Below are 25,921 nucleotides of genomic sequence, written 5' to 3' on the forward strand. Positions count from 1 at the left end.
ACAAGGTCAGGAGTTTGAGACCAGCCTGGCCTATATGGTGAAACCCTGTCTTTATTAAAACTACAAAAAATTAGCTGGGCATGTGGCTGGCACCTGCAATCCCAGCTACTCGGGAGGCTGAGGCAGTAGAATCCCTTGAACCTGGGAGGCGGACGTTGCAGTGAGCCGAGATCACGCCACTGAACTGGGACACCAGCTTCATCATTCAGAAGCTCTGTGATCTCTTAGAGGTCAGGTGTGGTGACTCACACCTGTAATCCTAGCACTTTGGGAGGCTGAGGCAGGTGGATCACTTGAGTCCAGGTGTTTGAGACCAGCCTGGACAACATGGTGTAATCCCATCCCTAAAAAAAAAAAAAAAGCTCTGTGATCTCTGGCAGATTCATTAACCTCTCTGAGTCTCAATTTCTTTCCCCCTTGGGTAAAATGGGGATGATAATAAGTACCTCGGAACACTTAATTCCTTTCCCTTCCTCTCATTGGCTGGATTATGTATCAGGCTCAGGCTACATGTTTGACACAAATGTTTTAAGTAGAAGCTCAAATGAGGAAGAGCCATGAAGGCAGGAATAGTGGAAAAGAGAGATGGAAAACTTACCTGGACAATGAGTATTTTTTTGAGTTAAAAATAAATGAATGGACAAATGTAACATTTGTTGTGCTAGATGCTTTACATGTCCCTCAGTATCCGTGGGGAATTAGTTCCAGGACCCACCCCATAATCATAGATGCCAAAATCCACGAATATTTAAGTCCTTGGCATAAACAGGTGCAGTATTTGCATACAACCTATGCACATCCTTCTGTATACCTTACTTAAATCATCTCTAGTTTAATTATAATGTCTGATACAATGTAAGTGCTATTTAAATTGTTATACTGTATTGTTTAGGGAATAATGACAAAGAAAGAAGTGTCTACATATTCAATATGGATGCAATTTTTTTCCTCTGAATATTCTGGATCCACAATTCATTAAATCTACAGTTGTGGAACTCAAAACTTTGGAGGGCCAACTGTATTAGATCATGTAATTGGCCCCTATAGGTAGATGACTTTATCCCCTTTTACAGGTGAGAAAATCTGAGAGGCTCTGAGGCATCTTCCAAAAAGAAGATGACTTGAGAGGCCCAGAGAGATTAAATAAATAGTGCAGAGCTCACAGAGTTAGAATTTGAGCCAGCCCTGTCTGATATTAATATCCATGCTCTTGGCATCACTCAGAGGAGGTTACCCAAATGAGCAAAGAGAAAACCTTGATGGTGAGTTCACAGAGTGCGATCAACCACACCACAGACAAGAGTGGGTTTTGAGGCAGCCCCTGCAGTAGGCAGATGGGAAGGAAGAAGAGAGTGAGCTGACAGCTCAGACCTTATGCCTTCTGTGTTCCTCAGAATTCAAATTTTGGCCGTTTTTGGTGATCATCGTGATTCTAAGCACACTGTTCCTTGGCACCCTTGTCTGCTTCTGTGTGTGGAGGAGAAAGAGGAAGGGGAAGCAATCAGGTGAGTGGAAGGTCCTTGGGGTGGTGCTTCTGCCTGAGGCCTTGGATCCTGTGACTAGGTCCTGCCTCCAGTGGGATGTATCTGGGAGCACAGCATCTCCTTTTCCTCAGCGAGCTTTGGTATATGCGTATGCATGGTGGCAGGGGACACGCAGGCTGCCAGGCTCTCTCTCCTCGTTCATGCTTTCTGATCCCCAATGTGCAGATTTCCCTGCAGACAGCTGGTTTGGGAGGAAGCATGAGAGGGGTAGTTCGGTTGCTGCCTCTGTGCTTTTTGGGGTTCCTGGGAAGAGCACTAACCTGCCTCCTTTCTAGAACCTTCTTTAAGGTTTGGCCATTTGGGGTGGAGGTGGGGCCTGTTAGAAGCAAAAGCCCTTCTGGAGGTTTCTGCAGTTCTGCTCTTTGTTTTCTTCTTCCCTCAGAGACCTGTCCCAAGGAATTTTTGACAATTTATGAAGAGGTCAAGGATCTGAAAACCAGGAGAAATAAAGTATGTTGTCCCGGAGGCTGGGGTCGCTCTCAATTGGCTTGGAAAATGCTCTTTCAATGATGGTTATACAGAGAAGAGGGACAAAAAGGACTGAACAACTGTCCTCTTGATGTGACCCTCAGCCCTTCCCCAACTATCTTTCCTCCACTTGCTTCCTAGTTCTGGCAATGGAGGAAAAGAGGAAACAAAAGGAGCAGAGAAGATGAAAGGGAAGCTGAAGGGGCTTCTTGGTGCAGAATTGCACCTGCTGAGAAGGGATGGAGCACAACAGAAATCAATGGCAGAGGCAGAGTGCTGCTGTGGTATTTGTTGTCTGACCACAAATTCTTTTTCCTAATGAGTCAGGGCTTGCATTCATGAGTCCCTTAATGGTGACACAGGCTGGGAAGTGTGACCAGCCAAAGCATAACAGTTTTGTAGCTGGCTCAATGGGCTGCATTTACAGCCTTTTGGAAGAAGAGTCCTAAGTGTGGCTGAGGTACTAGAGTAACCAGCCTGGCACAAAGCCAACCAGCCTGAGTGGGTTCCTCCAGGAGCCTCTCGCCTGCTCTCTGTGGCAGGCAGCGGCCAACTCCGCCCGTCATCCAAGAATTAGAAGAGGAGGAAATTGCAGAGGGCCTGCAGATGCCCCCGCTGCTGTGTCCTGCTCAGGGCTGATGTGGTAACAGGCCCAGGGGAAAGCTCTAATGGGGCCTACCAAACTGCTGGCAGGAAGTTGGGGGGTGAAGTGGGGTGGAAATGCCTTCTTTCCACTGCCCCCTGGCACTTGGCTATGGAGACCCAGCACCACGTAGGAAGCACATGTGGTGGGGCTCTTCCGCCCTGGCCACATACGTGAGGCCCTGTGCAGCCTCGCAGAGCAGGCAAGCATCCTCTCCCGGGTCTGGTTTCAGAGGCAGTTAGGGCAGTTCCCCACGCCTGTTTTGTTTTGTTTTGGCCCCAGTGGTGGCTATGGGAATGTGAAAAATAAAGCAGTGGCTATTGGAATGTGAAAAATAAAAGGGAACTTTGTTTCTCTCACTGCTACCAGACTCTGGTGCAAATTCCTGAGAGCATGTGAATCTATCCACAGCCAATGATGTGCGGGTGCTGCTTGCTACAAATAATCTGTTTTTCCAAAAAGAAGATGACTTGAGTTTAGGAGACCACAGGGGGAGAAACAACTTAGTGCAAAGGAAACATCTTGGGGATTCAGGCCTATTAGCTTACCTCTGACTCAAGAGCTCCTCCCTGTCTGGCCTCAGCCCTCTCTGGCCTCTCCCTATTTTCTCAGGGTTCCAATTTGAAGACCCAAATCTCAAGTTTCATGTGGTCTCACTTTGAGACCCAGCTCTAATCTTTCTAGAAACACTTCAGATGAGTCTGGACAGGAGAGAAAAGCAACAAACTCTCGCAGTATTTTAAAACACAAATGAAGTTATTGACATTGTCAGATGCCCATGACTCTCCAGCCTCTAAGGACAGCTGACAGTTCTCTGCTCCTCTTAGTTTCTTCTTGCTTCCAGGAATTTAGCTTGCACCTTGCCTAATGAAACCTGCTGGCCTCCACTGGCTCCCATTAGAACCCAAACTGGCAATATGCTTTCAGTGGTCAGCAGCATGAAATACCTCCACCACCGATTTCCTAAGGGGCAAGAACAAGAAAAGGGAAGCAGGAAGTGCTGCTCCCTGCTTTGGCCCTTGGGTTCAGGGCTGCACCCAGCACTGTAGCTGCCCAGGAGGCTGGCTTGAGGTCACGGGCAAAGTGACACTGAAGATGATCTAGAAAGGGCTTAACTGTGTTTGGTCTTTGAAATGTTTAAACTTTCTGAATTCCAGTGCTCTGATGTAAGGCTCAGATAACAGCCCTACTCAGAGCTTTGCAAGGAAGGGTTTCTAAGTTAGTAAAGGAAAGAAAGTGACAGCATTCTCTTTGGGCAGGGTTGCTGGAATCCCTCACACCTGGGTGGTTCCTTGCTCCTGATACTAATGGCTTCACTGCGAACTGCTCTTCTTCCTGTCTTTCCCCATCCTGGGAGGATCAGTGACTCTCCTCAGTCCTGCCACCTCCCTCCCAGGCTCCTGAAAGCCCCTCTTCTTTGTGCTGTTTTCCCCTGCTCAGTCTAAATCTGGACTGACCTAGCTGTCTGCTCATGTTACCCCATCCCTATTTCTTGTGCAGGAGCAGGAGCAGGAGCAGACTTTTCCTGGAGCGGGGAGCACCATCTACTCTATGATCCAGTCCCAGGTACCTCTCTAGTTTCTCTAGTCCATTCCATACCTATCTCTGGGGTTTCCTAGTGCCCCCCCCCCACCGAAACTCACACCCTTGAATGGCAGAATAAGATCTTAGTGCTCTTGGAATCCAGAAGATAGCTTGACTTCAGTTGCATTAACACATTATTTGAAAAGATCCATGTGATTGTGGAGCATCTTAACACAACTGGGAAGCCTGATGTGGACATTCCTTTTTCTTCCATGTCTGGCAGAAGGTCTGGCCCAGATAAAGTCTATAGGAGCAGAAACCTGGTTAGGGGACTCAACTTCTGCTTTCTTGCCCTGCTGCTGCCTCTAGCACTTGAGGCCCTTGCACTTTTTATCCCTATTCCCTATTATATTCATTTTCAGGAAAGAATGAATCTGCATTGGTCTCTTTTATCTTATTATCACTTAGCAATAATGTCCATTTTCTTTTCTTTTTAAAAATTTTATTGATTAGAAACAGGGTCTCTTTATTTATTTATTTTTTATTTTCATAGTTTTTTTGGGAACAGGTGGTATTTGGTTTCATGAATAAGTTCTTTAGTGGTGATTTGTGAGATTTTTGGTACACCCATTATGAGACGGGATCTCATTCTGTCTACCAGGCTGAGTGCAGTGATAGAATCATAGCTTACTGAAGCCTTGAATTCCTGGCCTCAAGTGATCCTCCCACCTCAGCCTCCTCCTGGGTAGCTAGGACTACAGGTATGCACCACTGCACTCGGCCATATTTTCTTACTAAGTCTCACATAACAGCCTCATGAAACTAGTTCTAATACTTTAGATGTGTTCTACATTCCATATCACAATGAGGAGACTGAGACTCAGGTCAACTGATAACTCAAGGCTACATAGCTAGGTAGTGGCAGAGCTGAGCCAAAGCGTTTTTTTGTTTGTTTGTTTTTTTGTTTTTTTTTTTTTTGAGGCGGAGTCTTGCTCTGTCGCCCAGACTGGAGTGCAGTGGCCAGATCTCAGCTCACTGCAAGCTCCGCCTCCCGGGTTTACGCCATTCTCCTGCCTCAGCCTCCCGAGTAGCTGGGACTACAGGCGCCGCCACCTCGCCCGGCTAGTTTTTGCATTTTTAGTAGAGATGGGGTTTCACCGTGTTAGCCAGGATGGTCTCGATCTCCTGACCTCGTGATCCGCCCGTCTCGGCCTCCCAAAGTGCTGGGATTACAGGCTTGAGCCACCGCGCCCGGCCGCGTTTTTGAGTCTCCATTGCACCTCCTCATACTCTACCTCTAATATTCTGGGATTAGAGAAATTCACTCATAAACTGGAGAAGTGTCCTTTAATATTGATGACTAAAATGACATTGATAACCCAGGCTGGGACGTCTCTCCCAAGGGAAACACAGCTTCCTGGTGGCCAGTAATAAAACACTTTCCAGGCCGGGCGCGGTGGCTCAAGCCTGTAATCCCAGCACTTTGGGAGGCCGAGACGGGCGGATCACGAGGTCAGGAGATCGAGACCATCCTGGCTAACACGGTGAAACCCGGTCTCTACTAAAAAATATAAAAAAATTAGCCGGGCGAGGTGGCGGGCGCCTGTAGTCCCAGCTACTCGGGAGGCTGAGGCAGGAGAATGGCGTGAACCCGGGAGGCAGAGCTTGCAGTGAGCTGAGATCCGGCCACAGCACTCTAGCCTGGGCGACAGAGCGAGACTCCGTCTCAAAAAAATAAATAAATAAATAAATAAATAAAACACTTTCTGATAAAAATGGCTTAAAAAAAATAGAAAAAAAAAATTGAGACCTGAAGCAGCACCATCTTCAGTTTGGTGGCTGAGTTGTGGGGCAAAGAAAATCTGATTATAAGAGTGCTTGATATCTGCCCTTTCTCTAGTTTTAGCCACATTGAACTCCAACAAGAGGAACTTGTATCAGTGCAAGAAAGGGCTCCTCTCAAACTATGGTGTTGGGTGAGAATGAGAATCCTCCTCTGGAGCATCTTAAAAGGCGGATAGTTACCTGAGTTAGAGGACACCTGGTTCAGGTCCAGGGAAGGAAGACAAGTTGCCAAAGGGAGGCATTGAGATGTTGAGGAAAGAGCCCTGGAGAGGTTTGAATTCTGCTTCTACTGTGTATGCACTGCCTGACTTGGGCTATTTATCCCTTTGGAGGCTCATTTGTGTCATGGGGCAAATTATGATCATTCCTATTTCATAGGAATGTTAAAAGAGTTAGAGAAGAGGCCAGGCGCAGTGGCTCATGCCTGTAATCCCAGCACTTTGGGAGGCTGAGGCAGGCAGATCATGAGGTCAGGAGTTTGAGACCAGCCTGACCAACATGGTGAAACCCTGTCTCTAAAAATACAAAAATTAGCTGTCCATGATGGCGAGCACCTATAATCCCAGCTACTCAGGAGGCTGAAGCAGGAGAATTACTTGAACCCAGAAGGCAGAGGTTGCAGTGAGCCGAGATCGAGCCATTGCACTCCAGCCCAGGCAATAGAATGAAACTCTGTCTCAACAACAAACAAACAAACAGAGGAGAATACACATTTAAAATAAATGCTCAACAAATAGTAGCTTTCATTAATGACAGAGCGAGACTAACACTCAGGTTGTCTGACCTCCTGGCTAGTCCAGGGCTCTTTGCACTAACACTTGAAGCTTCCATCTGGGCAGAGTTGAGGTGGAGGGATGGAAGAGATGACCTTCGTAGGGTTGTGCTGGATCTGTGCTTCTGAAATGATTTTATTTCTCTTCTCATTAGTCTTCTGCTCCTACGTCACAAGAACCTGCATATACATTATATTCATTAATTCAGCCTTCCAGGAAGGTGAGCTTCCTCCCGTGGTGGTGGTGGGGTGTTGTTGATGCAGATGTGTATTTTGCATGTGTTTGCAGAGACAGTATGTGTGCACATCCTAGCAAGTTGTTCTTCATTGTGTGTATCTGAGTGGCTTCTGTTAAATGATTGTATTTAAATGTCAATGCGCCAGTGAGAAATGCCTTTCTGGTTCTGTCTGGAGAAAAATAACAGCTTCTAGACTAAGAGAACAGTAGATTAGATGAGTTTTTGGGAGTTTCTGTGGGAGGTAAAGGACAATCAAAGACAGAAAGGAGGTGCTTTGCACAGAGAGACTACGGGGTACTTAGTAGGCCAGCTGAGGCTATGGTGAGAGATACTGGAGGGGTTTGCAAGGCAGGGCATATTGCCTGGAGCTGGAGGAGTAGACTGGATCTAGAGAGACACAATCTTGACCTTCAGGGAGCAGAGAAAGGTCCTGAGCAGTCAGTCACCTGCTGGTGGAGGCCTCCAGACTGAGGCAACCCATTGTCATGCACTGAAATCCTTTTCCGAGCTGAGCTCATAGCTCTCTTGTGTACTTGGAAACAGAGTTGGGTATCCTGGTACCCATGGTCATTATTTTTCTCTTGTGTAAAAGCAGATGGGAAGAGTGGTGTTCCCAAGGCTGGAGCCACAGTATGAAGCCAGAAAACCTTAACATGGTAGCATGGGAAGTTGGGAGTCCACATAACCGTGGAAGTCCATGCAGGTCAGGGACCACAGGTTTGAAGGGGTTTAGGACAGATTTTCAGACTTTTCATTCAACCTCCTTCCAATAAGCCATTCAACCTACTTGGATCCCATCATGAGAGAGATTTATTTTTAATTATATGCTACAATATAAGGCCTTATAGATGTTCATAGGCACCATGTTCACATGCTTTGGTGTATGAAAACTCTATGTGCTACTGAATGTGCCTCTGAATTCCAGTGTCTTTGGGTTGGCAATTGCTTATATGCCTGAATTGTTTACATTAAGGGTGTGTGTACGCCATGTGTTGAAGAGTTATATGGTTTGGGGCAGTATTTGCATTAGGATTGCCTGAGGGATATGTATGTGTGTGTGTGTATGTGTATGCGTATGTGTATGTGCTCTGGGAATGTGTATGTGTGCGTGTGTGTGTGTGCGTGTGTGTATATATACACACATACATGTATGGGTTTTAGGTGTATGTGGGTGTGGAACAGTAAATTCTGATTTTGGTTCAGAAATATCATATTATAGGCAAATACTGTATATATTGTGTCTTCCCTGGAGACCATAAACACCATTGTTTGCTCCTGGGGTGACAGATTCTATTCATTTTCCGGCTGAGAGTGCCTCAGAATTTTTCTGGGCCCCGAGTCTCTTTTGAGACCTCTCACATCACTTAGGAGGGGGAGAGCGCTTATCTCGAAGTTAAGCATTCTTTACATTCTGAATTTCTAGCCTGGATCCAGAAAGAGGAACCACAGCCCTTCCCTTCAATAGCACTATCTATGAAGTGGTAAGATTCTGGAACTCCTCAATGGGTTTAGTGTCTGTGGCATAGCCCTGAAATCTAGCCATGAAAGGGTACACTTAGGAAAAGGTCATCCACATAGTCTCAGAGTTGTAGGGAATTTAGAGATCTTTTAATGCAAGTCTCTGTTTTAGAGATGAAGACACTGAAGGCCAAAGAGAGTGAGGGTCTAACCCAAGATCATGTTGCGTGTTTAGATACGATACTTATTGGGCAGCTTGGGTTCTACGTTAGGGCTGTCCCCAAGCTAGTTCCCAGGCTGTGGGCCACAAACTGGACATCTCCCCTTTCCAAGAATGGTTGGGGGAGGGGTCAGAGAGGGGAAGATAAAGCACTCTAAATGATTTTCTAAAATTAGGAAGTCTTTGGGAGCCATTGCAGGGCATAGGTGATCTTAATCTTCTTCAGGAGTGGACACTATTCAAAGATGATCACTGAGCCTGGTAGCTGAATTGATTCCCATCAGAGCATTTAGAGACTGGAAAGGAGGGACTCAATATTTCTTGGGAGTTTATTACGGATAAGGTAGCCTGCCCGTGTCTTCACATGGATTATTTTATTTAATCCTCACAGAATGCTACAAGATAGGTATAATTATACTTTCCATTTATACTCAGAGAAACTAAGGCATGGAGCGCATCCCCCATCCTTCCCCCTGACCCAGTAGCCTCACACTACACCTGAGCCTCCTCACCTGTGGTCCAATAAAGATGCTGCCATTGGTCACAAGGGAGGGGTGGGTGGCTGCCTGCTGGTATTCCTGGCACTTCAGCTATCACCCAACATTAAAGCCAACTGGACAATCTAGGGTCATAGAGGGCACTGTGTAAACTCAGATAGCTTGTGAGGTCATGAAAAAGCATATGTGGTTAAGAGAGCACTGGAATTGGAGCCAGAAGAACTGGATTCAAGTCCCTCCTGCACTTCACACTAGTTGTGAACCCTGAGTAATTTGTTTTACCACTCTGAGCTTCATTTTTAAAATCTGTAAAATGGGGATGGCAATTCATACCCCACAGGATTGTTATAAGGACCTCCCAGTGGAAGGGTCTGAAGCTTTTCCTTTTCTTTTGCAGATTGAAAAGAGTCAACCTAAAGCCCAGAACCCTGCTCGACTGAGCCGCAAAGAACTGGAGAACTTTGATGTTTATTCCTAGTTGCTGCAGCAATTCTCACCTTTCTTGCACATGAGCATCTGCTTTGGGAATTGGCACGGTGGATGATGCCACAGGAGTCTCATAGAACAGCTCCTAGTTTGGAGAGGATATGGAAATTTGTTCTTGTTTTATATTTTGTTTTGAAAATGATGTCTAACAGCCATGGTAAGAGCAAGGCTGTTAAATAATATCTTCCAGTTTACAGATCAGACATGAATGGGTGGAGGGGTTAGGTTGTTCACAAAAGGCCACATTCCAAGTATTTGTAATCTAGGAAGTGTATGTAAGTGATGTTATTAGCATCAAGATTCTGTCCACCTGATTTTCAAGCTGTCACTTGTCTCCTTTTCTCCTCAATCTGGGTTGACTGCATTTCTAGACTCTCCCTGGGCCCGGGCCCAGGCCCAGGCCCAGGCCCAGGCCCATCTTCCAAAGCAAGAGGAAGGAACGATAATGGTGACTCAGGGGAAGTGGAAGCAGCCCTCTGCTGAGAGCCTGGACTGTCTGGCTGTGAGCTAGCTGCCTGGCAAGTTCTGCACCAGAAGCCAGGGCCTGAGCTTGACTCAAGTGCAGAGAAAAAACTTCCCCCTACATCTCACACCTTTACCTCTGGCCAGTTGGCCACCAGGGGGAGTAAGCTGAAGGGAGAGTAGATGGTGCAAAGCAAGCCCATCTCTGAGTAAAAAAATTACCCTGAGCACATGCCAACCTGATAACTGGGGGTTGAGACCAGCTTTGTCCACGGTATGATGTTTGATTTATGAAGACACATTGTTAGAAATCCATTTTGGCTTCTTCATAGAAGTGGCTTCCCAGAGGAAGAGGCCTCTCAGAAGCCATATTCTATGTAAGTTCTGAGTCCTGATGAGTGCTCCCCAGGTGCACTGATGAGGGCTCAGGCAGCTGAGAGCTGAGCACGAGGCAGTTGGAATCTAGACACTATGCTGGGTTCCCTGAGTCGTCAGGCCAGACATTTCAACAAGGCTGTGGGGAGCACGGCGGAGACTCTGGCTGAGCCCAGGAAAGGGACAAGGGTGAACTGGGAGAGGACTTACTCAGAGATCCCAACAGGTGATACTGCACAAAGCCTGGTTCTTCAATTGTCCTACCCTGTATCTAATACAGGAGTTTCATATAAAACTGTGATATCATGCAGATGCAGTCTGAATTCCTTACCTGAATTAAATTTATGTATCCTCTCCATACCCTGCATTTTTATTCTCTATAGCAGCCAAAGAACACTTGTGGGCCATCCATAAACATATGTCTGTTTGAATACTGCTGTAGAGGGTCTGACTTCCTGGTGAGCTGGCAGTGTCCTTCAGCCCTGTTCACACTGGGACAGCACAGAACCAGACACCAGGAGCTATTCCATCTTGTGAAGGAGAGCCAAGGCATGCACTTGCTCACACCCTGCAGGATCCCTCTCCCCTGAGACTGTGCTGCTGGCCAGGCTGGCTTCCTCCTGGAGAGAAGTGTAAACAGATCACATCTTAAAGCAAGTGTGAAGCTTAAAAACCAGGGAAATATATTCAGAAGGAGTCTGGTACTGGGAGTTGAGTTGCAGAGTCAAGGAGTTCAGTGAGCAGAGGCAGCAGGAAATGACGGGGGTCAGAAACAGTCCAGATGAACACCAAGGACTCTGACCACTAACTGCTGCTGGCCTTTCACGTGTCCTGCATGGATCTTGAACTGGCCAGATTTATTTACGGAGCAGAAGAGACCCTATGGGGTCAGGGCTTTTGAGGATGCAGTATTATGGAAAGAAAGATGTACAACACCATGTTGTATGTCTGATTGTTGAACTTCCCTGATAATGTCTCACAAAGATAATTATCCATGCAACAAGCCAGTTAATGAACAAGCAGTAATTAAGCTCCTGCTGTGTAGGAAGCACTGCTTGAACCCCTGGGAGTACCCACTCAGGTGACAGAAGCCATACTGATTCCAGGCCCATGTGCAGGAGAGCATGACAGAGGCAGCACACAATTAAAGGACCTAGATGGGCTGCAAGGTGATGGTAACAGAAATGTACACTAGAGTATCATGAATATAAGTCAAGTATAGTGCATCTTACAGGCAGAGGAGAGGGCTGTAGCCACAGTCTTGGGGAGAGATACTGTGGGTATTCTGTATCCAGACTGGACAATAAGGAGGGAAGTTCTTTTAGGTAAATATGGGAAGCTTATCTGAAACAGGCATTTTAAGCACCTTTACAAAATAGCAAAAGAGTAATATACACATATGGTTTAAAAAAATCCAGCCGTGCAAATATTGTGCAGTAAAAAATGTCTCTTTCCCAACTTGAGATTCCCAGTTCCTTCCCAGAGGCAGCCACTAATGTTTTTTTGTGTTTCTTTCCAAAGCTTTTCTATGCCTATGTAGGCATGTAGACTTACATTTTTTTCTTTTCTTTCTTTCTTCTTTTTTTCTTGAGATAAAGTTTCGCTCTGTTGCTAAGGGTAGAATGCAGTGGCGCGATCTCTGCTCACTGCAACTTCCACCTCCCAGGTTCGAGTGATTCTCCTGCTTCAGCCTCCCAAGTAGCTAGGATTACAGCCATCATGCCCAGCTAGTTGTTTTTTGTATTTTTATTGGAGACGGGGTTTCACCATGTTGACCAGGCTGGTCTTGAACTCCTGACCTCGAGTGATCTGCCCACCTTGGCTTCCCAAAGTGCTGGGGTTACAGGCATGAGCCACCGTGCCTGACCAACATATAGTTTTTTAAAAATCCAATTGGTAGTATACAATACACATGGTCCTGAACTTTGCTTTTTTCCACTCCATAATGTATCTTAGAGCCCATTCCATATTAGCACCTATTAGTCCTTGCTTGCTTTCCAAGTGTCAGGGTTTGCCGTTGCATGGGTATATAATCGTATATGTAACTAGATTCTCACCGAATGGAGATCTAGGTTGTTTCCTGCCTTTTATTTTAAATAACACTGCAGTGAGCATGATTTTACGTACATTTTGTGTCATGTGTAACAATTTTCTTGGGTTCATTTCAGCAGTGTTGAGAAGGTGGTGTGAAGGTCAGCTGGTCCAGGTCCCTCAGCAACATTTGACCAGTCTTGGTAGAATTTCGAGGAGGAAACGCTATGAGTGTGGGAGGTGACAAATGGGGCAAAGACATCTGAAGCCCATAGGCTCCAAGAAGGAGCCTGTGTCCGAACTATTCATGGGCTTGGGAGGCCTTGAGTGTGAGAAGGACGGGGAGGGGCCACACCCAGGCATCTCTGAGGCACTGAGGTGCTTCTGTCTGCGAGCCCCAGGCCCCATGAGGTCCAGCTGACTCTCCAACCCCACGGTCCCGGGAGACAGGCAGCAGCTGCTTTTCCTTTCAGGTGAAATTTTCATAGGTAGGACTTTCAGGAATCTCAAGATCATCCTGTTGTGGTGGCGGCACGACCTGTGAGCCAAAAATCCACAAAGAATATGGTTAATAAAGCCCTGGAAGAGTGAGGCTGTTGAAAGAGGAAGGCAAGGCCAGGTTATGACTGGTCCATCCTACAGAAGTAGACTCACATGTGCTGGCCCAGGCATGGCACAATCAACCAGCCTGATGCCAAGCATTTATGGAGGATCCTAATGGGAAAGGCTGTGGGCTGGATGCTCTGCAAGGCCAATGCAAGACAGTTTAATGCAGCAAATCCAGGGGATAAAAAAATGACAGTGAAGGGCCTTGCCCTCAAGAAGCTACTGTCAAATGATTCCTATATCTGCCCTAGCTGGAGAAACACAAACATTTATATGAAGATAATTTAGATGGCAGAGATTAAGTTCCAAAGTAATGGTCCAGACCATTAGTCCCCAAGTTGTTCCAAGGGTTCTTAGACTCCCCTGTCTGAGAGTGTTCAGGGAAGGCTCTAAAGAGCAGATGAGCTCTGCACTGACCCAGAGGAGTGGGAGGTTGGGTACCAGCAACAGCTTGGGGATAGCATAAACCTTTGAGATGTTATGCAGAGAGGTATATCAGTAATAAGAACTAAAGTAGGTTTGAGAATTTCCGGATCAAGTAGGCAGTAATGGCCTTCAGAGATCCAGAACCAGAATTCCTGGTCCTGACAATTCTGAAGACAAGGGACATATCTGTTAAGATTTTGGCTCAGGAAATGCACTGATTTCCACTTACACTGCAGGCGAGGTGGTTTTAGGGGTCTTAAGTCTCCAAGGTAGTGTGGGTGCCTTACAGGACTGACCAGACATGTGGTGGTCATGCTGAAACTCAGAGCAGGGACGGACATTCATGACTTTAAGTTTGACCAATATTGACCCAAACACAAAGGGCCAGGCCAGAGTAGAAAGCAGCTATGGGAATGCAGTGAACAGCACTTATTTGGCCTCAGGTTCCAAGGCAAAGTCTCTAGCTGGCTAAGCATTAGACTACTGTCTAGAAGTCAGCATGAGATGGATGATGGTTGAATCAAACCACACATCCCAACGAGTGTTTACTGAGCAAATTCTATCCATATTTTAAGGCCCAACCCAAATTCCTTTTTTAGGAAGTGTTTCCTCTTTACCACAGTGCAGTGATATCCCCCACCTTCAGCGTCTGAAAAACCCTTAGGAACTGAGCATACAATTTGTTAAGTAGTCAAGTAACCTTAACCCATTTATGCAGGAGGTTGCAATTTTTTGAATTTGTGCGTAAGTGAAAAATCAGACCTTGGCGATGATCTCAAGCAGTAGGATATAAATAACTCCTACATGCTTAGCGTTCCAATAATGGAACACTAGGCATAAATACAACATATGTATGAACTGTGTGGCCACTTATATGCAGAGTTTTTTCAATAAACATTACACTGAGTGTGCCTGCCTCTCCTGTCTCCCCCTTTACCTCCTCTATCTCTTTTACCTCTACCACTCTTGAGAGAGCAAGACCAATCCTTCCTCTTCCTCCTCAGCCTACTCAATGTGAAGGATGAGGATGAAGACCTTTACAATGATCCAAATTCCACTTAATGAATAGTAAACGTATTTTATCTTCCTTATAATTTTCTTAATAATTTCTTTTCTCTAGCTTACTTTATTGTAAGAATACAGTATATAATACACATGACATGCAAAATATGTGTTAATCTAATGTTTATGTTTTTGGTAAGGCTCTGGTCAACAGTAGGCTATTAGAAGTTAAGTTCTGGAGAGTCAAAGTTACATAATGATTGTTGATTGCATGGAGTGGGGTGGGGTTGGCACTCCTAAATCCCTGAATTGTTCAAGGGTCAACTGCAGTCTTTTCTTTTCTTTTTGAGATGGAGTTTCACTCTTGTTGCCCAGGCTGGAGTGCAATGGTGCTATCTTGGCTCACTGCAACCTCCACCTCCTGAGTTCAAGCAATTCTCCTGCTTCAATCTCCTGAGTAGCTGGGATTACAGGTGTCTGCCACCACACTCAGATAATTTTTATATTTTTAGTAGAGATGGGGTTTCACCAAGTTGGCCAGGCTGGTCTTGAACTCCTGACCTCAGGTGATCCACCTGCCTCAGCCTCCCAAAGTGCTGGGATTACAGGCATGAGCCACCAGGCCCGGCCGGGAGTTTTTTAAAACATATTTTTTTGAATATCTTATAGGGAGGGAATTTGGGGGAGATTTGAAAGCAGAAGTATGAATGGACCCGATGTTTTCAGGAAAGTGAAAATGGAGTGGACAGTCAGATCAAAGTGAATTATTTAAGATTACTCAGGATTATCTTAAAACGCCTCATGGTCTTAATACTGGAAGTTCCAACTACTGTCTTTGTGACCTTAGGCAAAATTAACTTCCTTGAATCTCAGCTTCTTCGGCTATAAAATGTGGATGACAATACTTTTCTAGAGGTATTACAAAGATCAGAGAAGAATGTGTATCAACGTATTGTATCTGTAAAACTTCATATAAAAGCAAGTTAGTTATTATTATCATTATGATTATTTAATGACAAATTCTACCTGTAAGGGATTTTTATTTTATTTTATTTTTTTGAGACATGGTCTCACTCTGTCACCCAGGCTGGAGTTCAGTAGCATGATCTTGGCTCACTGCAGCCTTGAACTCCCCGGCTCAAGCAATCCTCCCACCTCAGTGTCCTAAGTAGCTGGGACTGCAGGTGTGTACCACCATGGGCCTGGGTAATCTTTTTTGAATTTTTTATAAAGATGGAGTTTCACCATGTTGCCCAGGCTGGGATTTGCGTTTTTTTTTTTTTTTTTTTTTTTTTTTTGAGATGGAGTCTCGCTCTGTTGCCCAGGCTGGAGTGCAGTGGCGTGATCTTGGCTCACTGCAAGCTCCACTTCCCGGGTTCATGCCATTCTCCTGCCTCAGCCTCTGAGTAGTTGGGACTACAGGTGCCCACCCCCACGCCTGGCTAATTTTTTTGTTTTTTTAGTAGATATGGTGTTTCACCATGTTAGCCAGGATGATCTCGATCTCCTGACCTTGTGATCCACCTGCCTTGGCCTCCCAAAATGCTGGGATTACAGGTGTAAGCCACCGCACCCAGCTGGGATTTTTTAAACACTAGAATAAAACTAACATACTGTAGGTAGTGGCATATTTTCCAAAAATTCTTGTTGTTAAATTGTTAGCTAATTTTCAATGATTTTGAGAAGTTGCCATTTAGGTAGATTAGGATTAGGGTTGGAGATAGATTTAGAAAACTATAAAGACCCTACCTTGTTTGAGTTTATAAGCTGTCATTCAGGTCAGTGTTAAAAATAACCAACATAAGATATTATTAAATCAATTAGAAATGTTCAGCCTTTGGTCATGCAGATGTCAGGAATGTTTGTTTACACATTTCTGTTGACCATGGAATGTATCTAAGGGGTGCATAGTAGGTAGAATTTAAGATCCTTAGCCGTGGGAATCTAGGATTTTCAGTTCAAAGGGTCTAAGAAATAGTTCCTCACTCTGTGGGCCTTGGGATACAGAGAAAGTTGTTCTCACCGTCTGAGGTTTCTGTATGGAGCAGTAGATTGTGGCCGAGCTCTCTTCCATCTGAGAATCTGGGGTCTTTCCCTGTAACAGACCAATACCAGATGAGCCCTAGTGACCCCACATGAGAGCTTTTCAGTTTTACCCTCAATCCTTGAGGAGAGGGGATACCCCCCAGCTTCCCATCTCACACAGAGGGTGGGAGCTGCCATAGTGCAGTGGGGACGGTGCCTCTGGTTCTCCAACACCTCCCTTTTAGTGGCCCAAGAATGAGAATTGAGGGAGAAGTCCCTCCTTCCACAAGATCCCAAGGTTGGGTAAACATGGACACAGCCATGAGTCCCCGCCCATATGCCCCTAGTCCTGTTTCCAGGCCCCAGCCCCCAGTTTGAAGGAACTAGTCAACCAGGATCTCAGATGCTGCTAGTTGTGGGAGGAGGAGGAAGGTGTATTGATCAGAAGGGCTCACCTGTAAGTTAAAGAACACTTGTGCATACATGGTGTTCTCTCCAACCACAGACTCAACTTCTGTGACATATGGAGTGACGGGATCATAGTCTGCTTGGCCCTTAGGGGCTGGGTCATGTCCAGCACCCTCCTGAGTGACCTGGTCATACACCTCGTCTCTTCCACTGATGGGCATGTGCACCTCGGGCCTGTCCGCATCCTCTTCAGTTGTGATGTTGCTGTCAGAACTGCTGTCTGAGTTGGGCCTAGGCTGTTGCCTGGCAGGCCTGAGGGGATTGTCCAGCTTCTCATACTCTTGAGAGAGCACAGAGTATAGCATGTGGCCAGCTGTGGGTTCTGGAACACATTGTGCAGGGCTGATAAAGTATGCCAACCCCACCTCTCTCTCTTGCTTTGCTGCAAGGCAAAAGCCTGCAGCAAAGCCTGCTCTGACGCTTGCATTGGATGAGGCCTAGAGAACTGAGGGAGATTGTCTTTTTCCTGTCTTCCCTCAGGGAGTCCATTCCACTCTCCCTTCCTCCTTCCTTTCAAGCATTCATTTATTCATTTATTTGATAAATATTAAATATGACATGTGATAGACTTTAGCAACTCTCTGGCCCTGTGGGATGCACCATGCCAAGCATCATGACAGGTACTCTGGGGAAACACAAAGGTAAACTGGACCTGGTCCTGGAGGAGCACCCTGTCTAGCTGGGGAGTCGCATGCATGTGTAAACCAGTAATGTAAGGCCAGATTGGCCAAGTATTCCATGGAACATATGAGGAAAGTACAGAGTTGAGAGGAGATGACTCTGGTTAGAGAAGCAGAGAGGAACTCATGAAGGTGGCAGAATTGAGGTGGGTCTTGAATAGGGATTCAATATTTCAATGAGTGGAAGGGTATTCTAGGTGGAGGAGGGAGCAGCATGATTAGAGGCAGGTGTAAAGCCTGGAGCAGTCTCCTTTTCCAAAAGGGTGATATTAAAAATACTTAACAATTGCAATGGTCAGGGCTTAGGCAATCAGCATAGGCACCTGTGAACACTGGCATGGTGGATGTGCTGTGAGGGCTGGTGTGGCCCACTGGGTGGATATGCTGTGAATGCTGTCACGGCACACTAGGTGGATGTCAACCCTGCCTGTGGGGCACATGCAGTAGCCCATTTTGATGTAGGAGTTAAGAAGAAATTACTTAGGCAGATAGTAAGGGTATGGGAGTCCTTGGTAAGGCTTTTCTTTTTATTGAAAAGAAGCCCCAAATCATTTTCCAACAAAGAGCAGCCTGCAAGCTGGGAGCTTGCATGGGTGAATGCCAGCAGGGACTAAGGACTAGACATTTTCAAAATGGTGGCTCCATCTTCCCTTCTCTGCCAGCCACCGGTATTGTAAGGAGCATATAAGATGGTGGCGATCAACTGGAAAATCTATTTGCATAAGAAGATTAGGGTGGGGCAAGCAGCCTTCCCCAGACACTATGTAAACATCATACCTTATCAAACCAATCTGTGAGCCCTACGTAAATCAGACGCCACCTCCTCAAACTGGACTATAGAACTCGGCACATTCACCAGCAGCCGGTCCCCACCCTGAGACCCCTTCCTCCATAGAGGAAGCTGTTTCTCTTTTTCTTCTCTTCTACTTATTAAACCTCGGCTGCTAAACTCCGTGTGTGTGTCATGTGTGTCTGTGTCCTAAACTTTCCAGGCATGTGAGGACAAACCCTGAGTTTATATCTCAGACAACATAGCCCCTTCAATTTGACCTGATGCTCATATTTTTTGGTAAGTGCCTACTATGTGCGAGGCACTGTTCTAAATGCTTTTCATGAATAAGTTTATTTAGTCTGCATAAAACCCCATAAAGCATAAACAATATCCGTGTTTATTTTTTGTAGATGAGGAAACTTGGGCACATAAAGATTAAATATTTGTCTGAGTAAGTGGTAGGGCCAGGATTTGAACACAAGTAGTCTTGTCCCTGATGCTCTTAACCGCTGCTCAACCCTGCCCCCTCCCTGCTGACCCCTCTTTCTTTTTCGCTTAATACTGAGTGAAAAGAGGTAGACACATTTATTCTGGAAGGTAAGAAAACTGAGGCTTAGGGATTCATAAGGAGGAGAGCTAGGGTTTGAGCACAGGATTGTCCTGTCTCAGAACCCATACACCTGACCACTTGGTTATATTGCCTTTTGAACAGACAAAGGCCATTAGGAGCTATTGAGGGTTTTAGAGAAGTCAGTTGAGCTTGGCAAAGTGATGAAAGGGAATAGTCTGTAAGGAAACTGTTAGCATATTTTAGGAAAGAAATAACAAGGAATGAGAATGTCTGTTAATAAGTACTGGTAAAGTAAATCAGTTAAACAAATGTGTAGAATTGAATAAATGGGAGTCAGTTTTAATCTACAAATGTTAATATTGCTGGGATGTACTGTTAAGATCAAAAAGCAAGGTTTAGAAAAGTGTTATAGATTGCTCCCACATGTGAAGTTAAAGGAACACCCTCCCCACACAAATATGTATGAAACCTGCAAATGAATTAAAAGTTTCTGAAAGGATTCAGGTCTGTAGAAATCTCAGCAGTGGTTGTCTGTTGGGGGAGATACTTAGAACCTGGAGATTGGAATTTGGAAAGAGAGCTACTTTTAACTATATGCCGTGTGAATATATGTCTTTTTTTTTTTTTTTCCACTCTTTTTGCCCAGGTTGGAGTACAATGGTGCAGTCTCAGCTCATTGCAATCTCCGCCTTCCGGGTTCAAGTGATTCTCCTGCCTCAACCTCCAGAGTAGCTGGGATTACAGGCGCGTGCCACCATGCCTGGCTAATTTTTATATTTTTAGTAGAGACGGGGTTTCACCATGTTGGCGAGGCTGGTCTCGAACTCCTGACCTCAGGTGATCTACCTGCCTCTGCCTCCCAAAGTACTGGGATTACAGGCGTGAGCCACTGCGCCCAGCCTGATTTTGAATTAAAAAAAAAAAAAAAAAAACTATTCAATTAAACAACAAATTGGTGACAACATGAACTAAGGCAGTGGCAGTGGATCTAGGGAAGAGGAGACCTTGGAGAGGTTAAAGAAGCAGGCCTTGGAGGTTCAAGAAGGGTTCTGGGGGAGAGAGAAGAGGTAGGGAGTAGTAGTGGCCCCAACATTTCTTTACCCTCTGCCAAAGGAAGGAGGGTTCAGAGTGTGGGACACCAGAGCTCTGTCCTCCCAGTAGTGAGGAGGGAGCTGATGTGGAGCTTCATAGTCCAGCCTAATTCCCTTCCTTGCCCCCTGTCTCTTGGTTATGCTTTTCCATCAGAAAAGCCCATATTGTCATATGCTCCCTGCCCAGTCCTGCCTCTGATTCCATCTCCATGGGGAATCCCCGCCATGAGAGGTGACATACAGTTTTTATTTTTTATTTTTTAAAGCAGGATTTGGTTAGAGTGAGTACAGGTTGGGGATTCCTTAGCACTCCAGGCTCCAGAGTTTAAGGTGAAAATTTAGGACACTGTGGCATGGGAGCTGGGGAGTAAGGGCAGGCATCTCAGCTCCCCACACCAAAACCTGTCAGAGCAGTTCCATTTCCTGCAATGCTCTTAGGTAATAGGTATTGTACAGTCTCCTGGGGTTTAATTTTAATTAAGTTTTAAATTTTTTTCTACCACAGATTTACTGTTCCATCTGGCCTTTGTTTCTCTGTTCTCAGAATGGAGACAATAACTTCATCCTCGTTGTAGGCCACATTCAAATGTTGATAGTTAATACCCAAGGAATCCTAGAGACCCTGGATGACAGACTGCCTCTCCTAGCTCTGGTGACCATCTCTAAGGAGTCTGTCTTGGCTTTTGTTTCTATGCTACCTTCCTTTTCAAACTTTAATGGGCATATGAATCACTTATGGATCTTATTAAAATACAGATTTGGAATCAGTATTCTGGGGTGATGCCCAAGACTCTTCTTTCCTTCCCTTCCCCCCTCCCTCCCTCCCTCCCTTCCTCCCTTCCTCCCTTCCTCCTTTCCTTCTCCTTCCTTCCTCTCTTCCTCCCTTCCTCCCTCCCTTCCTTCCTCTTTCTCTCTCTCTCTTTCTTTCTCTTTCTTTCTTTCTTTTTCTTTCTTTCTCTTTCTTTCTTTCTTTCTTTCTTTCTTTCTTTCTTTCTTTCCTTTTTCTTTCTCTCTCTCTCTCTCTTTCTTTCTTCTCTCTTTCTTTTTTTTTGACAGAGTCTTGCCCTGTTGCCCAGGCTGTAATGCAGTGGTGTGATCTCGGCTGACTGCAACCTCCACCTCCCAGGTTAAATACATTCTCATGCCTCAGACCCCCGAGTAGCTGGGATTATAGGCATGCACCACCATGCCCAGCTAATTTTTTCTATTTTTAGTAGAGACAGGGTTTCACTTTGTTGGCCAGACTGGTCTTGAATTCCTGGCCTCAAGTGATCCACCTGCCTCAGCCTTCCAAAGTGCTGGGATTACAGGTGTGAGCCACGGCACCTGGTCAGATTTTGCATTTCTAACAAGCTTCCTGGGTGATGCCCACATTGCTGGCCAGCAGACCACACTTTGTGCAGCAAGACTTTAGAGCTTCCATTTGGACCAGAGACCCCATAGCCTGTGTCATGGGTGATTCTACCTGGTGTGTCTGCTGGGGCCTCAGCTTGACTGGAACAGAAGGCTGGGACTGAACCTGAGAAACCAAGTTAGAGAAGGTTTATCAAGAGGGCTGTGAGGCGAAAGGTGTCTTTCATTCTGTAAGAGTCAAAGGAGAAGGGGAGAGAATTCTGGGACATAGACAGGGAAAAGGCTTCAGGAAGGAGGATGAACCCTGATGAGAGGCCAGGCCTATAGGAAGGGGTGGCCAGAGTCTAGGGCTACTTTCTGCAGAGGTGGAGGCTCTGGAGCTTCCTGCCATCCCTCCAGAAGGGAGAACTCCTCTGCCATAGCCACTGATCAGAGTAGTTTGCCTGCAATTCAGTAATTCTTCCAGGGATCCTATGTGTTCTACGCATTCTGCTCTTTTTGGCAACTACTTCATTTCCACTCCAATAGTGGGATTCTAGAGGAGCTGCCAATGATAATAGTGTATCCTCTTGGCTATAGAAATTGGTCCAAGCAGCAGCCGCATGACCTTAACTTGGGCCAATCAGAGCTATTTCTGACATTCTTTAAATTGGGGTTGGAGGTTAGCACATTTTCTTCCCTGTCTGGTGTCGGAGCTGTTAGTATGTGTGGGTCTGGAGCTGCCAGCTGTTGTGTTGTGGTATACTCCTCCCCTCGCTCCCATCCCTCCCCTCAGCTGGCTGGAGAGTTAAGCTGACTCAAAACACACAGTAGAGATGAAAGGTGGAGAGCTCTGGTGACTTTTGAGTCTCTGGTGACATTTCTCCATTTCTCCAGCTCTATCCCTGCCTTCCCCACAGATTGATGATTTAAGTGAAAAAATAATGAATCACTCTCCCTGCCCCCACATGCCTTTTTTTTTTTTTTTTTTTTTTGTCTAAGCTAGTTTGAGTTGGGCTTCAATTATTTGCAAGTAAAGAGTCTCAACTGATACCCCTCCCCCATTGCTTTGAGAAGAAATAAGATGCTGGCAGGGAGGGGTAGCACGGGATTGTGTGAGGGCACAGAAGCCTCCCAAGGAAATGGCCTAGCGCTGGTGGACAACATTGATCTCGGAAACTCACACCATCCTTTTTGCTTCCAAATGCAGCAGCTGAAGATCCCAATGCACAGAAGGCAAACCACCGGGAGCAACCCAATCCAAAGGTTCGTGTTTCTCTCAGGGCCTTTGAGGAGGAAATGAGTGATGTTAATACAAATAATGACAAGACACACTGGAGCAAACAATGGACAGAACATGACAGCCATCCTACCTGCTCCTTAAAATCCATGACATTGCAGAAAGTCTTTCTTTTTATTCATTCTACAACCAATTTTTAAGCAAGCATTATTCTAAGCAAGAGGTTATAGCAGTACCTGAGGCAGACAGTCCCTGGGTAGAGAGGTTTATGGCTTGCCCAGTGTCACAGAGTTTCAAGTGTCTGACCTGAGGTTCGAGTGCAGATCCTACAGCGCCCTTAATCGCCATGTTACACTGCCCCTCTGTAAATGATATGAGGGGACTTCCAGATTCCTGTTAAGCTGGACTCTAGATCTGTCTGTCAGACACAATCTGAACCAACATTGTCAGATCCTGGGTAGACCATACCTTTTTTCTGCTTCCTTCTATGGAAGAGCAGAAGATACAGCTTAGGGTTTGAATCCAGCTTTTATGGTGTGACCTTGGGCAAGTCCCTTATCTTTTCTGAGCCTCAGTTTCTTTATCCATATAATGGGGAAAAATGAGAGTATCTACTCTGTAGGATTGTTGCGAAGATTGTGCAAAAATGCTTGAAGGCCTAGAATAGCGCTTGGCATTTAGTAAGGGCCACTGGGGCTTCTTTTCTAGCTCCCACTCACACAGCCTTTGTTCCTGTGTGGTCCACATCCCTTTCCATATCAGCTTCGTGTCAGATTTTCTCTACAAGCCTCTAACTCTGTGCTGTTCAATATGGTAGCCACAAGCTATGCATAAGCCCTTGAAATGTGGCTAGGATTACTGAGACACCAAACTGCTTCTTTTGTTTAGTTTTAGTTTTAATTTAAAAATGGCTACTCAATTCCTTCTTGAAAAACTGATAAGTGTGCTTGGAATAACTTGGGTGCATAAATCTATTTTTTCAACTGTAATTTTACGAAGTCTGAATATAGATTAAACACTTTCAGTGAAAATTTAGCATTGGAATAGAGATGTGCTGTAAGTGTAAAATACATACTGGCTCTCAAAGACTTAGTACAAAATAAAATGTAGTGTCTAATGAATTTTTTTGTATTGAATACACATTGAAATCTTGATATTTTGGATATATTCAGTTAAATGAAACATATTATTAAAATAACTTTATCTATTTCTTCTTGCTTTTTCTAACGTGGCTATTAGAACATTAAAATCACATGCTTGGCTCTCACATATCTGTGGAAGCATGCCACTCTAAAGAGCTCTCACCCACAACCTCCCACTGCACTTCATAAGGAATCAGCCAGGATGCAAACTCTTGGATCTGAGGCCCCAAGGCCCCATGGCCTGAGTAAATAGAGATGGAGAGAAACCTGAACAGATGTTCTCAGAAAGAAACTGGTGGGAACTATTGCTGACAGGGTTGCTGGCTGTGCATATGAGGTTGGGGTGATTTTCACCACTTTTCCATGAGACATTGAGGTGTGATTCCCCTTGGGACACAACAGCTCCCTTCTGCAGCGGGGTCCATGCGTATATGACGGCGTTTCCCCCATCCTTCACGGAGCAGGTCAGGCTGACCCTGCAGATGCCATCCTTGCTGTGCCGGACGCGCCACGTGATTTTGGGCTTCGCCAGCCTCCCTGTGAGGAGAGAGGCAGACTCCATGTGGAATCAGGCCTGCCCCCTGGGCAGTCATCTGTCTTCATTCATTAAAAATATATTCATGAAGCCAAGTGTTGATACTGCTGGCAGAGTGCCTCCAGGAGCCACAGGAATTTTGGAGTACACCTGGCATTTTCCTCCCTACGTGTGACATCTCAGACACACCTCTTTACCTCTTGATGCTCAGGTGAGAAAAAAGGGAAATGAGGAAAAGTAAAGAAAGAAAGATACAACCTCATTCTATACAGTTAGTTACAGCTGTGAAAGCAAGCAAACCAATCAACATAGATGAGCACAACACTTCCGTGTGCTGTAAAGACCCTTCAAGGCTTGCCTTTGAGGCTGATTTGCTTACTGATGTGAGACAAGGGATGCAGGGAGGCAAGCGCTGTACCTGACAGAGTAAACGCTCAATAAATGTTAGCAACTTTAAAAGAAACAATAAGACTGACTCTATTGGTTTCCTATTTATTCTTATTTTTACTTAACCTTGTAGGTTTCTTTATATTTGAGGCACTGTGGGCAATAGGCATGGACTTGGCCGACTTGCTGCATATTTTAACAAAACCATGATTGTGACCCTTCACAGATACCTAGACACTGACAAACTCAGGCAGGGGGTATGCTGACCACGTCTGAATGGCACAGGTGAAGGAACAGGTAAACATAAACCATGCAAATTGCCAAGCCAAGCTCCTGTGAGGCCCAAGGCTGAGGAGGCAGAATGCAAATTCTGTTCCACACGTCCAGGGGAGCTGAGTGGCCCACCTTCTTGGAGGCCACAGTGTCTTTGGACATCAAGGGCTTCTCCTCAGTCTTCTCTGATTTCACCCCAGCCAACTCTGGCCTTATTAGAAATGATAATAGTTTATAAAAATGCAGGTTGGGGCCAGGCGCCATGACTCATGCCTGTAATCCCAGCACTTTGGGAGACTGAGGCAGGTGGATCACCTGAGGTCAGGAGTTTGAGACTTGCCTGGCTAACATGGCAAAACCCCATCTGTACTAAAAGTACAAAAAGTAGCTGGGTGTGGTGGTGTGTGCCTGTAGTCCCAGCTACTTAGGAGGCTGAGGCAGGAGAATCCCTTGAACCTGGAAGTCAGAGGTTGCAGTGAGCTGAGATCGTGCCACTGTACTCCAGCCTGGGTGACTTTATTTTTGAGATGGAGCATGACTCCATCTCAAAAATAAAAAAATGCGGGTTGGTGAGTTCCCAGTCCCCCCCTCCCCTTTTTTTTCTTTTTAGACAGAGTCTCAGTGTTTCTCCCAGGCTGGAGTGAAGTGGCATGATCTCAGCTTACTGCAACCTCCGCCCCTTGGGGTTCGAGCAATTTTCTTGCTTCAGCCTTCGGAGTAGCTGGGATTACAGGCGCCCACCACCGCACCCGGCTAATTTTTGTATTTTTACTAGAGATGGGGTTTCACCATGTTGGCCGGGCTAGT

At 45.6% G+C, this 25,921-nt stretch overlaps 2 protein-coding genes across 14 annotated transcripts in view; one reads left to right on the forward strand and one right to left on the reverse strand.

Annotated features, from left to right (window-relative positions):
* Window positions 1-10,891, forward strand: part of CD244 (CD244 molecule) — a 35,060-nt gene extending 24,169 nt beyond the window's left edge. For 2 of the 7 annotated variants that reach the window (XM_033195696.1, XM_033195698.1), the window contains exons 4-8: window positions 1,395-1,505; window positions 1,927-1,994; window positions 4,156-4,221; window positions 6,952-7,017; window positions 9,608-10,891. In XM_033195696.1, coding sequence (XP_033051587.1) covers window positions 1,395-1,505; window positions 1,927-1,994; window positions 4,156-4,221; window positions 6,952-7,017; window positions 9,608-9,688 — 392 coding nt within the window. In that variant the 3' untranslated portion in view covers window positions 9,689-10,891. The other 5 variants (XM_033195699.1, XM_033195700.1, XM_033195701.1 and 2 more) reach the window with 5 other exon arrangements.
* Window positions 10,892-12,609: 1,718 nt separating this feature from the next.
* Window positions 12,610-25,921, reverse strand: part of LY9 (lymphocyte antigen 9) — a 39,270-nt gene continuing 25,958 nt past the window's right edge. For 5 of the 7 annotated variants that reach the window (XM_033195750.1, XM_033195754.1, XM_033195749.1 and 2 more), the window contains 6 exons: window positions 24,187-24,456; window positions 22,722-22,823; window positions 21,671-21,724; window positions 17,079-17,413; window positions 16,622-16,693; window positions 12,610-13,102 (listed from right to left, as the gene is read on the reverse strand). In XM_033195750.1, coding sequence (XP_033051641.1) covers window positions 13,034-13,102; window positions 16,622-16,693; window positions 17,079-17,413; window positions 21,671-21,724; window positions 22,722-22,823; window positions 24,187-24,456 — 902 coding nt within the window. In that variant the 3' untranslated portion in view covers window positions 12,610-13,033. The remainder of the gene's footprint in view (window positions 13,103-16,621; window positions 16,694-17,078; window positions 17,414-21,670; window positions 21,725-22,721; window positions 22,824-24,186; window positions 24,457-25,921) is intronic. The other 2 variants (XM_033195752.1, XM_033195751.1) reach the window with 1 other exon arrangement.

Source organism: Trachypithecus francoisi, unplaced genomic scaffold, assembly GCF_009764315.1.
Source record: "Trachypithecus francoisi isolate TF-2019V2 unplaced genomic scaffold, Tfra_2.0 Lachesis_group5, whole genome shotgun sequence".
In the NCBI taxonomy this organism is placed as follows: domain Eukaryota; kingdom Metazoa; phylum Chordata; class Mammalia; order Primates; family Cercopithecidae; genus Trachypithecus; species Trachypithecus francoisi.